This window comes from Chiloscyllium punctatum, chromosome 3 (assembly GCF_047496795.1).
Source record: "Chiloscyllium punctatum isolate Juve2018m chromosome 3, sChiPun1.3, whole genome shotgun sequence".
In the NCBI taxonomy this organism is placed as follows: Eukaryota; Metazoa; Chordata; class Chondrichthyes; order Orectolobiformes; family Hemiscylliidae; genus Chiloscyllium; species Chiloscyllium punctatum.
The window spans coordinates 28,308,785-28,324,338 of NC_092741.1; the positions used below are offsets into that span (position 1 = coordinate 28,308,785).

Here is a 15,554-nt window from a genome sequence, read left to right on the forward strand (position 1 = left end):
TTGTGATATGAGCAGTGACCCGGATTTCCCTCAGAGTGAGAATTGAACAGGAGACCAAGTGTTGTGATGCATCACCCTCTTTATTTCACAGTGAGAATACATTCCCAGCAGTTAGAAAAACACAGACAAACACTGACTCGAAGACAATGGCTTCTTCATTGCACACAAGAAGCCTGTGAATGAACGGCCTATTAACAGGAATCATATTGGAATAGATCATTTCTTCAGTCACACATTCAGTCAGTCTATATGGGAGTGGGAGCTACCAGTGTGGGGTGAGGAGATCTGAAGCTGAATTTTATTCTATCATCAGACTCTGGATTCTGATTTCACATTGGGATTCTATCGCCATTTTAGAGATCAGTTTGAAGCTGCTTCATTCCTTCCTCCAGACTCCAGTCCACATCCCTCATCCTCCTCTCACTGACCCCTCCTGGTCCTGAGCCTCAATGTAAGCTCCCACTCTCCTGCCCCCTCCCCTTATGCTGCAGAGTTCAACAAGTGAAACCTCTGACCTCAGACACCGCAGCACAAAGCTGACTGATTCTCATGTGTCACTAACTTTCAGATGAAGGTGGGACATCATTCCAAATGGGTCACCACAATGAGTATTGATGGAATACAAATCCATTCCATGTAGGAATACTCCACAGGGCAGGTCCAACACTGACCAACCTCAAACAACCAGGCTCTGTAATCCCTCCCACTGTCAATGAGCTCTGACCACATCAATGTGAAACATTCTGACCCAACATGACTGAGATTAAACAGAAGTATAATCCATCACCAGGACCATCCCTGTCTCAGCTGTCCACAAATCATTCATTTCAAACAAGATTAGAGAAAAGAACATTTAATCCCTGCTTCCCAGTGAAGGACCCAGCTCCCCATCTACAATTGAATTTAACCCTCTGTACGTGCTGGAAGAAGTCTTTAAACTGATGTCACCAATGCCCAAATGAATCTGAAACCTTGAGCAATAATTTAGTTTTGAAGAGAAATCCTCACTATAAAGGATATTAAAAGGAACACGAGCATCCAGGACAGCTCTGTCAGGGACAGTCAGAGCAACCAGAGCTGGAACCTGATGTCTGGTTAATGTGTGGCTGGAAGACCACATGGTTCCTCCATATGGGGATGAGGGAGTGGGCAGGAACTGGGCAGATGGGATAGAATTTGGGGAAATGTGATGGTAGCCAAATATGGAAAAAATATCCCAGGCGAATGTTTAGAATTGGTGAGTGACTGGGCAATGGTAGCATTTAGCGTGATCTGGATGTCCTTCTACATCAAACACAGTGCGTTAATGGACAGGTTCAGCAAGCTACTGGAGAAAGAAACAGTATCTTATCCTTTATTACAAAGGGAGTGAAGAGCACAAAAATCTCACGTCAGTTGGAGCAGTGGATGACATCAGTAGTTTTACTCTCCATACCCAAGAGTGAATTACAGTGAGTGCAATGACATCATTGGACAGATGACCAAATCGAGGGACAGTGTGGGAAAGTGGATTTGAAGGAGAAGATCAGCAATGATCTCATTGAATGGTGGATCTTCTTTTTTATGACCCAGGGGAAAGACAAGATGGTACAGCCCCCAGGACAGCTGAAAACCATCGTGCGGAGGTGAGAGTGGAGGGAAGTGTGGAGGGTGAATGATGGGCAGGAGGGGGAGGGGCTGTAGTTGGTGGGAGGGTGGGAAGGAGCATGGACAGAGTGGCAGGTGGGTGAGGGGTTTCAATGGAATGTGTGTGAGGGTGTAGCATGGAGGTAGGTGAGGAAGGTAGAGGTCCAGGGTAGTGGGAGAGAATGGGGCTCGGGGTGGAGGGGTATATTGTCAGGTAAGTGAGAGAACCTTTGGGGTCTGACAAGAGGTCAGGTTGGTGTAGAGGGGGCATGTTGGTTTTGCTGGGATCAGAATGGAGTGGAATAGGATTAATGGATCTGCTGGGATTGTATGGAGGGTGGGGATATGCCAGGTCCTGATGGTTTAGGGATGGGGTGCGGGGCTACCTGGTCTGGATGGAGAGTCACTTCCACCTGGGTTACTTTGGGTGGGGTTTCAGGTTAGTGAGGTAGGAGCTGAGTGGGTATTGGGTGGTGATGGGGGAATGCAGTTGGCTGTCAGTCCCAATCCCATTGTCAGGAGCAGGGGGTGTCTGTTCAGGGGCAGCTTTCCAATCTAGTCGGGTTGGGCTGAATGGGGTGTGAAGGCTGGTGAAAGGGAGGGGCTGTTGTTTTGCCGGTAATGGGGTGGGGGGCAGGTGTCCCATTCCACAAGGGCTGTGGTCGGGGTGAAGGGGAGTAGTGGGTCAATGATGAGGGATCTGTAGACTCCTGGGGTTTGTGAGGCTGTGATGGAGTTTCGGGACCAGCTGGGTCATGGGTGTCAGGTGGAGGGTGTTTGTCCAGTCAGACACGGTCATGTCAGGGGTGTTGTCGGGTCGGGGGAATGGGGGAAGTGTATTGTTGACAACGACGGAACCTGATCAGAATTCCGGGGCCAATGAAGTGTAACTTGGATAATTCCATTGATTGGAATCATTGGACTAAACAACCAGTGGGAACAGTGACTGTAAATGGAAAACTAAATACTCCCTGTTGATGTTAATGCAACTGGATCATTTTGAATGAAGAATAAATGCTTGTATTCTTGATTGGAAATACAATAACTGACTGCCAGTAGAGGGCAGTGTTTATAAACAGGACACTAGGATTTCTGAGATAGGACATTGGTGGAATTGCTTAAAAATGTGTTGCTGGAAAAGCGCAGCAGGTCAGGCAGCATCAAAGGAGCAGGAGAATCGACGTTTCGGGCATAAGCCCAATGTGGGCACATGTCCATAATATGTCTAAGGAACAGTCACTGCATTCACTGGACATGATGGAGAAGGGTATATCTTTCTCAAGGTATGGAGACCAGAGTTATGCACAGTCGTCTGGGTTAATGCAATGTGTAGTTTGGGGAAGACAAAACAGTTTTAGAATTAAGCACATCTCACTGTTCAAAATGTATAAAGGTAACAGAACCTTCTAGAAAAGCTTCATTCCAATTCTTTTTCGAAACCTATTTCTGTTAGTCCATCTTTCTTATACCAAAAGATAAGAAATTTCCCATCAAGTATTCTCTTGTCTTTTTCCAAGTCTTTCAGGAAATCAAGGAGCAGTTTTTCATATTGTTTCACATCAGTTATGTTGGGAATAGTCCTGCAACAGAATTAAGAATATAGATATTAAATTCTCATTCCTTGTGACAAAACCTGTCTGAATCAGAGTAGGTTACAGGGCAACAGCAACAGGAGTCAGTCTCTCAGCCCATTGGGAACCCTCCATCATTCCATTCCATCATGATTACAGGAACAGAATCGAAAAGCTCTCAGAATGGACAGTCCCGAGGCCGATAAGGGGATACAGTTTTGGTGAGGAATTCTGAGAGTTCACATAAACTAAACGGCACTGTTCACAACATTGCATGGCAGAGGGACAGGGAAACCTTGGTGCACTGATCTTTATTGAGAGAGTGAATAGCAAAGCAAACAGGGTCTTGGCTTTATAACGAGATGATTGATTCCTCAATCGAGGAAGTTTTGCTGAACCCCTATGAAATTCTGTTATGACCATTGTGGACATTGATGATCACATTTTAGGGAATACATGAGTCTCATTAAGAGGTTGCAGAGCGTTCTCACTAGAATGGTTCCACAAAGGAGGACCATGAAACTTGTAAGGAACAGGAGAATTGAATATGAATTTAATCCATAAAAATCAAAAATAGACTGCAAAAGTTTCCACTGGTGATGATTTGACTAAAACGGATGTGGGTCCATTCCAGACAGAGATGGATGGATTTATTTTCAGGAATAGAGAAGTGGTCGCGGAGCTGAATGAATATGTTGTGTCTGTTTTCACTGAAGTGGTGGATCCAGTGACTGTGATGCCATTGAATGTCAGTGGGTGATGTTTACCTTCTCTCTTGTTGGAGATGGTCATTGCCTGACAGTTCTGTGGTGCAAACCAAATTGGTGCAGTTATGGACAGTGAGGAAGGTTGTCAACAGATACAGCAACAAATGGAGATCACTTGGAAAGATGGGCAATGAAATGGCATGTGGAGGTTAATCCAGATGATGATGCACTTTGGAAGGTCAAATGGAAGAATTCAAAATAATACAATAAATGGCAAGAATTGATCTGCAGAGGGATCTTGGGTCAAGTCCATAGCTCCCTGAATGTGGCAATACAAGTGGAGAAGGTTGTAAAGAAGGCATGTGGCATGTTTGCCTTCATCAATCTGGGGCTTGAGAATAAAAGTTGCAAAGTAATGCTGCAGATTACAGGAAGGCTGTGGGGGCCTTGGACATAGTGCCAAAGAGATTTATCAGGATGTTGCCTGGATTGGAGTGTGTTCACTATAAGGAGAGTTTGGGCATGCTCGGATTGTTTTCACTAGAACATCAGAGGCTGAGGGGGGACCGTATGGAAATATATTAAATAATGAGAGGCATGGAGAGGGTGGATAGTCAGAGTCTTTATCCCAGGGTGGAAATCTCAAACACGAGTGGGCACAGGTTTATGGTGAGAGGAGAATGTGCGAGGAGAGGTTTTTATACACAGTGTGGTCGGTGCCTGGAATGTGCTACCCAGGGCGCTGGAAGATGTAGATATGGGAGTAAAGTTTAAGAGACATTTAAGGGAACAGAGGTATATAGACCTTGCGCAGGTAGTTAGGAATGGTGTAGAGTTGCATCATGGTCAGCACAGATATGTTGGGCTGAAGGGCCTGTTTCTGTGCTGTACTCTTGTATGTTCTATGTTCTCCATTCTAAATGTCACCTGCCACCTGTCAGCCCAATCCCAGATATTGTCCAGGTCTTGCTGAATCTCTGGAGACAGAAGCAGAGTCAGTGATTCATGTTCAGTGTGACTCTTCTTCAGAGATTTATTTGGGCTGGTGTTCCTTAACACCCGAAAGGGACAGAAAAGATTTCTCAGGAGGGGTCAATTGAGATGAAGAATGAAATGAAACTGGTAACAGAGACAGCTTCGAGACGACTTCAGTCAGTCCCATTGAAGAGGGAGGTGGTTAGTGAGCATGTGCAGGTATGACTCCAACCAGTGGAAATTCTTCCCGGTTCCCATTGATTCCAGGTTTACTGGAACTCCTTAATATCACATTTGTTCAGACACAGCCTCGATGACAAGGGCGGTCTCTCTCACCTCAGCTCTGGAAATCAGCTCCTTTGGAAATGTCTCCTCCCACCATCAACACACAAAGTTAACAATGTGTACCATCTACAAGATACACTGCAGTATCTCACTGAACACTGTCCACCATCTACAAGGCACGGGTCAGGAGTGGGATAGACTACACACCACTTGCCTGTATAGGGAAGGCTGGAAAATCACTCATTGTATTTCAACCAATCAGCTTGCTCCTTTGGCATCAACGTCCAAATCTGTGCTCTCTACTCTCTAGAAGGACTAAGGACAGTAATTACATGAGAACACAACCTCCTGCAAGCTCCCCTCCAAACCACACACAACCCTGACTTGAAAATATATCACCGTTCCTTCAATATCACTGGCTCAAATACCTGGAACTCCCTTCCTGACAGCATTGTGGATGCCCAAGTACCCAAAGGATGGCAGCGGTTCGTGAACTCAGCTCACCGTCGCCATCTCCAGGGCAATTAGGGATAGATCAAACCCAAATCTCATGAATGAAGAAGAAAATAAACCAACATCAGGGTCGAGCCATTAGAGAGGCCCACACTCCTGCCCTTTCTACTGACCCACCTCACCCAAACCACATCCCCATGACAGTGTCCTGTGGATCATCTACTTAGTATCACACACCTATCAGCCTGGGAGTCAGTGCTGATGCTTGGTCTCTCAGGTACAGTGCCATCAGCAGTCAGGAGCCAGCAGTGCTTGAGGGTCACTGAATGCAGCAAGCTTTCCCTGAGAGAGCTGATGTGGGACACTTATCAGCTCTCCAGTCAGTGGGCGCGACACTGATCGCCTCCATTCAATTACCAGCCTGTGAGCTACAGACTCACAATCGCATCTATTAGAACTACACCCTTTTCGGATAATGTATCCCTCAGCTGTATCCTTTCTGCTACAAAATCTGATTTACAAAGGGATATTGTCAGACATTTATTTGAAATCAAACAAAATTCCCACAGGACTCACTGTTTTCTTCCCGGGTTATAGAGAGTTTTCTGGGAACTGAGAGGGTGTTCCTCATGGGACTGACATCTCAAACTCTGACATCACCCTCTGTCCTTATAACGGGTACATTTTCACTTCCTCAGATATCAGACATCTCAAAGAAGAAAGATATTTGGGGTTATCCACTGAAGCTAAATAACAATTATGCTGTGTCTGCATTCAAAAAGGGAGATAAAATAATCTCTCAAAAATAACAGAAACCCAAGGGACTGGTGAGAATAGGGAGTTGGAGAAGATTAGTCTTAGTGAACAAATAGTATTGCACAAATTGATCGGATGAAATCTGACACAACTCTGGACCTGACTATCCGTATCCCATCATATTGATAGAGTTGGCTAGAGAGATGTGGATGTATTGGTTTTTACTCTGAAATCTTCACAGTTTTATTGATTCTGGAATACTGCCTGATGAACTATGGAAGCTCAGTCACTGAGTCTGATCAGACAGATATTGATACATTTTGAAATAATATCGAGGGAATGGTTAGTAAGTTTGTGGATGGCAGTAAAATTGGTGGTGTAGTGGACAGTGAAGAGGTTTATGTCAGATTGCAAAGAGATATTGATTGATTGGGTCAATAGGCTGAGGAGTGGCGTATCGAGTTTAATTTGGATAAATTATGCTGTTGCATTTTGGTAAAACAAGCAAAAGCAGGACTTAGATCATAGAACATAGAACATAGGACATTGCAGCGCAGTACAGGCCCTTCAGCCCTCGATGTTGTTTCGGCCTGTGGAACCAATCTGAAGCCCATCTAACCCACACTATTCCATTCTCGTCCATATGCCTATCCAATGACCATTTAAATGCCCTTAAAGTTGGCGAGTCTACTACAGTTGCAGGCAGTGCGTTCAATGCCCCTACAGCCCTCTGAGTCAAGAAACAACCTCTGACATCTGTCCTATATCTGTCACCCCTCAATTTAAATCTACGCACCCTCATGCTCGCTGTCACCATCTGAGGCAAAAGGCTCTCACTACCTCTCTATCTAAACCTCTGATTATCTTGTCCATTCTCAATTAAGTCCCCTCTCAACCTTCTTCTCTCATGAAAAACAGCCTCATTTCCCTCAGTCTTCCCTCGTAGGACCTCCCCTCCATACCAGGCAACATCCTCGTAAATCCCCTCTGAACCCTTTCCAAAGCTTCCACATCCTTCCTGTAACGCAGTGACCAGTGCTGTATGCAATACTCCAAATGTGGCCACAACAGTTTTGTACAGCTGCAGTATGATCTCATGGTTCTGAAATTCAAATTGATGAACAGATGAATAGACAGAGAATAAAGGAATACTGACAGTGGAGAAGCAAAATGGTTTTAGTTTAGACAGGCATCTTGTGGCAGCACAGTCTGGTGGGCTAAAGGGCTGTACTTTTCGTGGTTCATTCCAAACTTGCCTCATTAACTGGGTAATATTCCCCTCTTGTCTGATGCTAGCCCAATTCTCTCTGTAGACAGAGGTACCCTCCACTGTGGAGATATCCTGGGATCCCGAGCACAGGCACCATGTTTAAGGGCCATCATGCATCGGGACAAGCGCAGTCAGTCCCTGACTGCCCACTTCCATATACTTGGCATGGAATCAGACAAGGAGAAATCAGCACCTCACTTCATGGACAGCGACCTTGAGATCCTCGTGGATCGGGCAGAGCAGAGGAGGGACATTCTGTTCTCCTGGCACTGCCAGAGGAAGGCACAACACCTGACCTTGCCAGCCTGGTCAGTGGCAGACACTGGGTTAGTGTAGAGGAAGATCAATGACCTTTTTCTGCTCCACCAGGTTAAATGCCACCCTCTTCTCACTGATCCTTCACACAGGCTGGTCAGGATCAGAGGTTCTGTATCTCTTCAATCTGAGGTGTGGACCATATGCTGCGCTGTGGATTCAGTCTTCGAAAGTCTGGAGGGATCATGTCATCAACACCCCTCCAGAATGCGTTCAGGTAGGGAATTCTGAGATGGTTCGGTGATCAGTGACAAATGGCCAAGTCAGAATGATGCATGAGTAGGAGAGGAATTTGGAGGTGAAAGTGAAGTGAGTGGGTTCTGTTTATAAAATCATGAGGTGCATAGATATGGAAAATAGCCAAGGTTTTTTCCCCACGGTGGGGGAGTCCAAAACCAGAGGACATAGGTTGAAAGGTGAGAAGGGAAAGATTTCAAAGGGACCTGAGGAGCAACATTTTCTTAAATGGTGGTGTGTGCATGGAATGACCTGCCAGAGGAAGTGGTAGAACTGAGTACAATTACAGTATTTAAAAAACATTTCCATGGGTACATGGATAGGAAAGGTTTAGCGGGACACGCAGGCAGATTGGACTAGTTCAGTTTAGGACACCTGGCTGGCATGGACGAGTTGGACTGAAAGGCCTGTTTCCAAGCTGTACAATTCTATTATGATATCACTGCTCATGTGACTCTCAGTTGAAAAGGTCATTGGGAGTGTTGGTATCAGGCACAAAGTCAATTTGGCGAACAATATTCTTATAAGTTGCACATTAATGCAGTCTTGATGTGCCAGTGACTGAGAGGATGGACTTCACTGGTGGTAACAGCTACACTGTTCCAATGCAGTGCTGAGTCCTGGCTAGCACTGAGCTTCATGAATCTTGTTGCACCTGTCCAGCTGGGTAGTAGACCACATTTCTGACTGGCCATGTAATTAACAGTGAGGTTTAAAGGATTTACCAAAGTGGTGAACTGATCATTAAAGAGTACCTGACCCCAAGCATTTCTGAACCTCCTACAAACTGAATCAGGAGTTTGCATATTAACGAGAAAGGCACAAGATACCTATGAGTGTACAGTAAAAGAAATTGGTAAAGTGAGGGAATCAACCCAAGTTCAGATCTCCTGAAACAAATAGCTTACACTGATTGTTTTTCTTTGCCAGTGAATTCAGTGGAACCCTGATTTGTTCTGCTCAAAACACACCTTAATGAATGACTACATGCTATATTTGTGTACTTGTACCCAGCTGCACATTTTATCAGGCAACTACCTTTGGCAAGGAAGCCCATTTACTGGCTGCTGTGCAGGGGAAGGAGTGCAGATGGGAGGATATCTATCAGGATTGTAACAAGGTCAGCCAGATAGAGCTCAGAGAATAGGAGTTCCTTGATTGGACCAGATTAACATCCCCCAATTAGGGAGCCTTGGCTGACAGACAAGGACAAGAGTATCAGACATTCTCACACTCTGGGATGGTTCTGAGGAAGCTGGATCAGTGTCAAAGAACTTTCCATGATTAAATAAAGGGTGACTTGGTGATGGGATACTGGCCTCTGTGGAGTTGATTGGTGACGAGAGCAAAATGTGCTCCTGAAGAAGTTTGCTTGCAACAGGTGCCTTTGAGCAGGGATAAGCATTTCTGGCATCATGCTGTTATTTGGGAAGCTTGATTTGTTCGATCTTGTCAATGACTGGACCCAGTATGTGGAGAGAATGTGTCCTTGTTTTATTTTCAAATGGGCAAATGACATGGGACAGATGTAAAGTTATGATTAATTCTGCTGACAGCTTTTGAACCTGCTGCTTTTTCAGATATTAGGAGCCTACCCCGCCCTAAGGGACCAGATACTAAAACCTTTCACGAGTTGATGGATTTAGTTCAAGAATATTACAATGCCAAGCCTCATCTAATTCTGAATTGCTGTCGTTTTTACTCAGCAATTTGAGAACTGGGGAATCCATATCAGGATTTTTGATAAGATTAAGACAACTGGCAGAGACAGGTAACTTTGGTTGAACCCTTAATGAGATGCTGAGACACCCATTAATGATGATGTAACTATGCAAAAACACCCACTATTTAAATCCCAATTGGACTTCAAACAGGGATTACAACTGGCTTTATTGTTGGCAAATGTGAGTGAAGCGTATAAATTGCAGGATATTCCGATGGAAGTGGACATCCTCACCAGTCTAAGTGAGTTTGGGGAACACCACTTGAGAGAAGGCAATTGCAAAGCCTCACTCAGGACATATACTGAACAGAGAGCCACCAGGTCAGAATACATCAAAACCCCAAGACATAGACAAGCCTTGACCAAAGGGTTAAAATTTTGTTCAGGATCTGGGCCAGCAAGTAATTGTAGTTGCTTCCAGTATTAGGACTTGTGACTGCAAAAGTATCCCACTCGACCTAATTTGAATAGGGAAAATTATAGGTCAGTATCCAGTCAAGTGCACACCCAGGGAAGTCCACTCACATCTGGTTTGGAACAGTTACATTTTTTAACAACTTCCACATTCGAAGGAATTAAAATAAACATGTAGTTAAATGGGCACCTGGTTCTAATGGAGGTTGAAACCAGCCTGGCCATTTCAGTGATCACTGATCGCAAAATTGACTCAGAACTCCAACACTTGTTTGCTCAAGACCTCGGCTAGATTGAGGACCCACAGTACAGAACATTTACAGATCACCGATCCAACTTTGGTTGTGGTCTCTTATAAGCTGGTTTAGGTACCGCTGATTGTCCTAAAAGGCTTGGGCCCAAGCTTGACGGGGCAAACTTTTTTGATTAGAAAATGGCTGCCTGAGTGAAGTTCTAATTAAATACCTAGAAGTTTTTCAGGAAGGTCTAGGGACTATCAAGGGATAGTTGGCCAGGAAGCAATTCCACGATCTTGGAAAGCTCGCCCACAGCCTTTGCCTTACGGGCAAAAGTCAAGGCAGAAATCAGGAGGCTGGAATATGATGGAATCATCAGAGCAGTCCGGTTTGGGAAACTGGCAGCACCAATTGGACTGATTGTGAAACGAGATTGTGAAACTAGATGGGTTGGTTCACCTTTGTGGGGATTTTAAACAAGTAGTAAACCGCTTCTTGTGGCTGGATAAATACCCAATCCCTCACGCAGGTGATTTATATGCAAAGCTGGCAGGAGCCAGTCCTTCACAAAGCTGGACATGAGCCATCTATACTTGCAATTGGAGTTAGATGAGCATTCCCAGAAGTATACTACAGTCAATACCCATTTGGGATTGTACCAGTATATGGGACTGCCATTTGGGTATTGTCAGCCTGTGTAGCTTTTCAGCGGATGATGGAGAACATTTTCCACCATGGCACGCTAATAGCAGGGAAGACCAATACGGAACACTTCGAGAACTTGAACATATTCATTAGACATTTCTCCCAGGTGGGTATACACCTTAGAGTGGAAAAAAAATGTGTGTTCAGATACCCCCAAGTGACCTACTTGGGACACAGCTTTGACAAGACCAGGTGACACCCGTTGGAAGATAAAATGAGGGCGATCAAAGGTGCCCCGTCTCCCACGTCTGTATGGGAGCTTAGGGCCTTGCTTGGGCCGGTGAATTATTACAGAATGCTCGTGTATAACTGAGCCTCCTTCCCAGCACTTTGCGTCAATTCTTAAAAAAGGGTTAGCTTGGAAATGAGCATGTAGCCAAGCCACAGCTTTCAGGGAAGTGAAGAAACAGCTATCATCCCAAGTGAGATCTGCTATTGACATGTGATGCCTCCCCATATAGCAATCAGGCTCGCATTGGCTGGTAGGTGGCACAATGGAGAGCAACGCCCAATAGCATATGCATCCAAGACACTGGCTAATGTAAGGCGTAAATATGCCCAGATGGAGAAGAAAGGTTTGATGGTCATACTTTGGAGTCAGGAAGTTCCACCAATACCTTTATGGATGTAAATGTGTAACAAGAATAGACCCCAAAACCCCTTCTGGTCTCCTTAAAGAGGACAAGGCAGTGCCGGCCCTAGCTTCAGGCTGACTCCCGTGGTGGGCTATGATACTAAGTGTGTATAATTACAAGTTGGAACACCATCAGGAAGGCCAAGTAACAAATGCAGATGCATTGAGCTGCCTCCTAATGGCAGATACACCACTGGTGGTAGTACCACTGGAAGAGTCCGTAGTGGTTTGAAATGTTATGGACACACTTCACAGTTGATCATATCAGACTTTAGATGCAGAAAAATCTGGTCCTGGCAAAACTAAAACAGCTGGTGGTGATGGGTGAAACCAAAGGACCGTCACAGACCTGAAACCTTTTTGCACCTGGAGGGACCTGATCACAGTAGACAACGGTGTTTTGTTATGGGGAGCAAAGGTCACCACCAGATACTGGATGAAACCCACCAGGGTCATCCAAAATGAAGATTTAGGCAAGAACTTACACCGGATGGCCAGGATTAGATGCAGACATAACCACATTTGTGGGGCAGTGCCCAGAATGCCAAAAAGGGCAACAATTACAACCAGCAGCTCCCCCACATTCTTGGGAATGGCCGGTAAACCCTGGACTCGGTTACACATTGATTCTGCAGGCTCCTTTCACAGGCTCAATGTTCTTAGTCATTGTAGGCGCCCACAAAAAGTGGATGGATGTGCATAGAGTACATTCATCAAACATGGGGATGACAATAGAAAAGCTGCATCTTTTGCACTACACGCCCTCCCAGTACTGTTGGTCACAGATAAAGGGCCATCAGTTACCAGCAGAGAATTGGAGAATTACTTAAAGTCAAATGGCATTTTCCATAATGACAGCTCCACACCATCCACCACCCAATAGTGTGGCAGAAAGAACAGTACAAGCTTTGAAGACATGCTTAACGAACAGCCAGTGGCTTCATTAGATACCAAACTGTATTGGCTCCTATTTGAGTACAGGAACACCCCGATTACAACTATAGGGATAGATCCAACAGAGTTGCTAATGGGGAGAAGATGCCACACCAGGTTAAACCTGATCTTCCCAGACCTGCGTGGGGTGGGTGGGAGTCGGTGTCGGGATGGGGGGCGAGTGGGGGGGGGGAGGTGGGGGTGGTGTCAGTGGCATGGGAATGTCAATACTGGACACAAGACTCTGCTCAACGAAAGACACTTTACTTCAGGGGACAATGTTTCGTGTAGGAACCACAGGATGAGCCCTGAATGGGTAAGAGGCATGGTCAGTGCAAGGTCAGGTCCAGTGATGTATAATGGTCATGTAGGTCCAACAGTCCTGAAAAAGCACATGGTCCACATGAAAACTGCAAACACACAAACAGTGCGGAATCCAAACTGTTCCGAGAAGCCAGACACGTCAGAAGGGCTGACAGCAGCCGTGGGTTCTCCCTGTCCATCAAGCGATGAAGAGACCTCGGAATCTGAGATGGGCATGGCGGGTGTCACCACCTTGATGCCATTGTCGCCTGAAGATCAGAAGAACGTCTTCAGAGATGCTCCAGGGGTAAGAGGCAAGTTACCGCCAATCACAAGCTGCCCCTCTCAGAGGCAGTGTTAAAGGAACCTGACCCGATGCTCAAACACCCCTGGAGCAGCTACAAAGGAAAAAGGCCAGGCCTCTGTTCTCGGATTCAGAGAGGGCAGGATGCAGTGATTGTAATGGGGTCAGCCAGGTAGACCTCATATGAGTTATGCAATATATGTGCGGCATGGTGGCTCAGTGGTTAGCACTGCAGTCTCACAGCGCCAGGGATCTGGGTTCGATTCCAGCCTTGAGTGACTGTCTGTGTGAGTTTGCACATTCTCCCCCTGTCTGCATGGGTTTCCCCCCACAATCCAAAGATATGCAGGTCAGGTGAATTGACCATGCTAAATTACACCACAGTGATAGGTGCTTTAGTCCGAGGCAAATGGGTCTGGGTGGGTTACTCTTTGGAGGGGGGTGTGGGCTTGTTGGGCCGAAGGGCCTGTTTTCACTCTGTAGGGAATCTAATCAATTAAAAGTAGGGTCTTTTGTGAAGTTGTACAACAGTGGTTCAGATACAAAATTCTTTGAAGTTGGCATCAAATGTAGACAGAGTGGTTAAGAAGGCGTTGAGCACACTTGCCTTCATTGCTCAGATGTTTGAGTATCAGAGTTGGGACACTGTGTTGAGGTTGTACAGGAGATTGGTGAGGCCTCTTCTGGAGTAATGTGTCCAGTTCTGGTCACTCTGTTATAGGCTGGATATTATTAAAGCTGGAGAGAAGTTTCAGAAGAGATTTCTGAGGATGTTTCCGGGAATGAAGGGTTTGAGTGAAAAGGAGAGGTTGGACGGGCTGGGACGTCTTTCACTGGAGCAGAGGAGGTTGAAGGGTGACCTTACAGAGGTTTATAAAATCGTGAGGGATATAAGTATGGTGAATGGCAGGTGTCTCGATTGGGGAATTAAGACAAGGGGGAATATATTGAAGGTGAAAGGAGAAAGATTTTAAAAAGACATGAGGGGTAGCTTTTCTCCACAGACGGATTTGTGTGTGGAATGAACATCCAAAGAAAGTGGTGAATATGGGTACAGTTACAATGTTTAAGGGACATTTGGATAAGGACATGAATAAGAAATGTTTGGAGGGACATGGGCCAAGCCCAAGCAGGTGGAACGAGTTTAGTGTGGGATTATGGTCAGCATGGACTGGTTGGACCGAACAGTCTGTTCCTGTGCTGTGTGACTCTATGACTCAACCATAATAGCGTCAATAGGAATGGGAATATTGTGGGAAAATTCCATTGAAGTGGATGATCTGCCATTACCTAGAAGGGTGAAGCTGACTAAAGGGACTGCTTCAAAGACCCTTTGTTCAAATGAAGTGAAAGTGTTCTGTGAAAAATGTGAACCATGCTGCAGATGTGAATTTCAGAATCCAGGAGCCAGCTCTGTGTGAACTGGAGTAATGTGAATGTGGAGGACTGGCTGTGTTCTCAGGAGGTGGAGCTGCAGATTGTGAGATATGAACCACTCCACAACACCATTCATATTGACCAATGTCCCAGTGTGACTGGATGGACCTGTTAATCTCAGTCTTACCCTGACTAGAATGATTTGGAGATGCCGGTGTTGGACTGGCGTGTACAAAGTTACAAATCACACAACACCAGGTTATCGTCCCACAGGTTTAATTGGAAACACTAGCTTTCGGAGCACCACTCCTTCATCAGGTGGTTGTGGAGTACACAATTGTCTGACACAGAATTTATAGCAAAAGTTTACAGTGTGATGTAACTGAAATTATATATGGAAAAATAGCGTGATTGTCTATTAAGTCTCTCATCTGTTAGAATGACCACGATAGCTTCACTTCTTTCAGATGTAAATCACAAAATTTTTTTAAAATGTTACATTCTCAGGTTAACTGTAACAATTGGTGTCAGCGCAGATAAGATGTTGAAATGTTGAAGGTGTTAGCCCCCTGTGGTCCCTGTCTGTATCATCGTGTTTAGACTGATTTGATCCTAATAAGTGAGCTAACAGAGTCTTACATGGATTTATGCAGTTTTTGAGCAAAGTACAATGTACCTCTGCAAGAACAAATTCACCCCACCAATGTATATGTGTATGTGTGCATGTGGG

The 15,554-nt window shown here is 45.3% G+C and overlaps 1 protein-coding gene across 1 annotated transcript in view; it reads left to right on the top strand.

Annotated features, from left to right (window-relative positions):
- LOC140454046 (uncharacterized) overlaps positions 1–15,554 on the top strand; it is a 219,264-nt gene that overhangs the window by 94,688 nt on the left and 109,022 nt on the right. Inside the window, exon 3 of the mRNA XM_072549012.1 lies at positions 8,051–8,175. Within this exon, the coding sequence (XP_072405113.1) occupies positions 8,051–8,175 (125 nt within the window). The remainder of the gene's footprint in view (positions 1–8,050; positions 8,176–15,554) is intronic.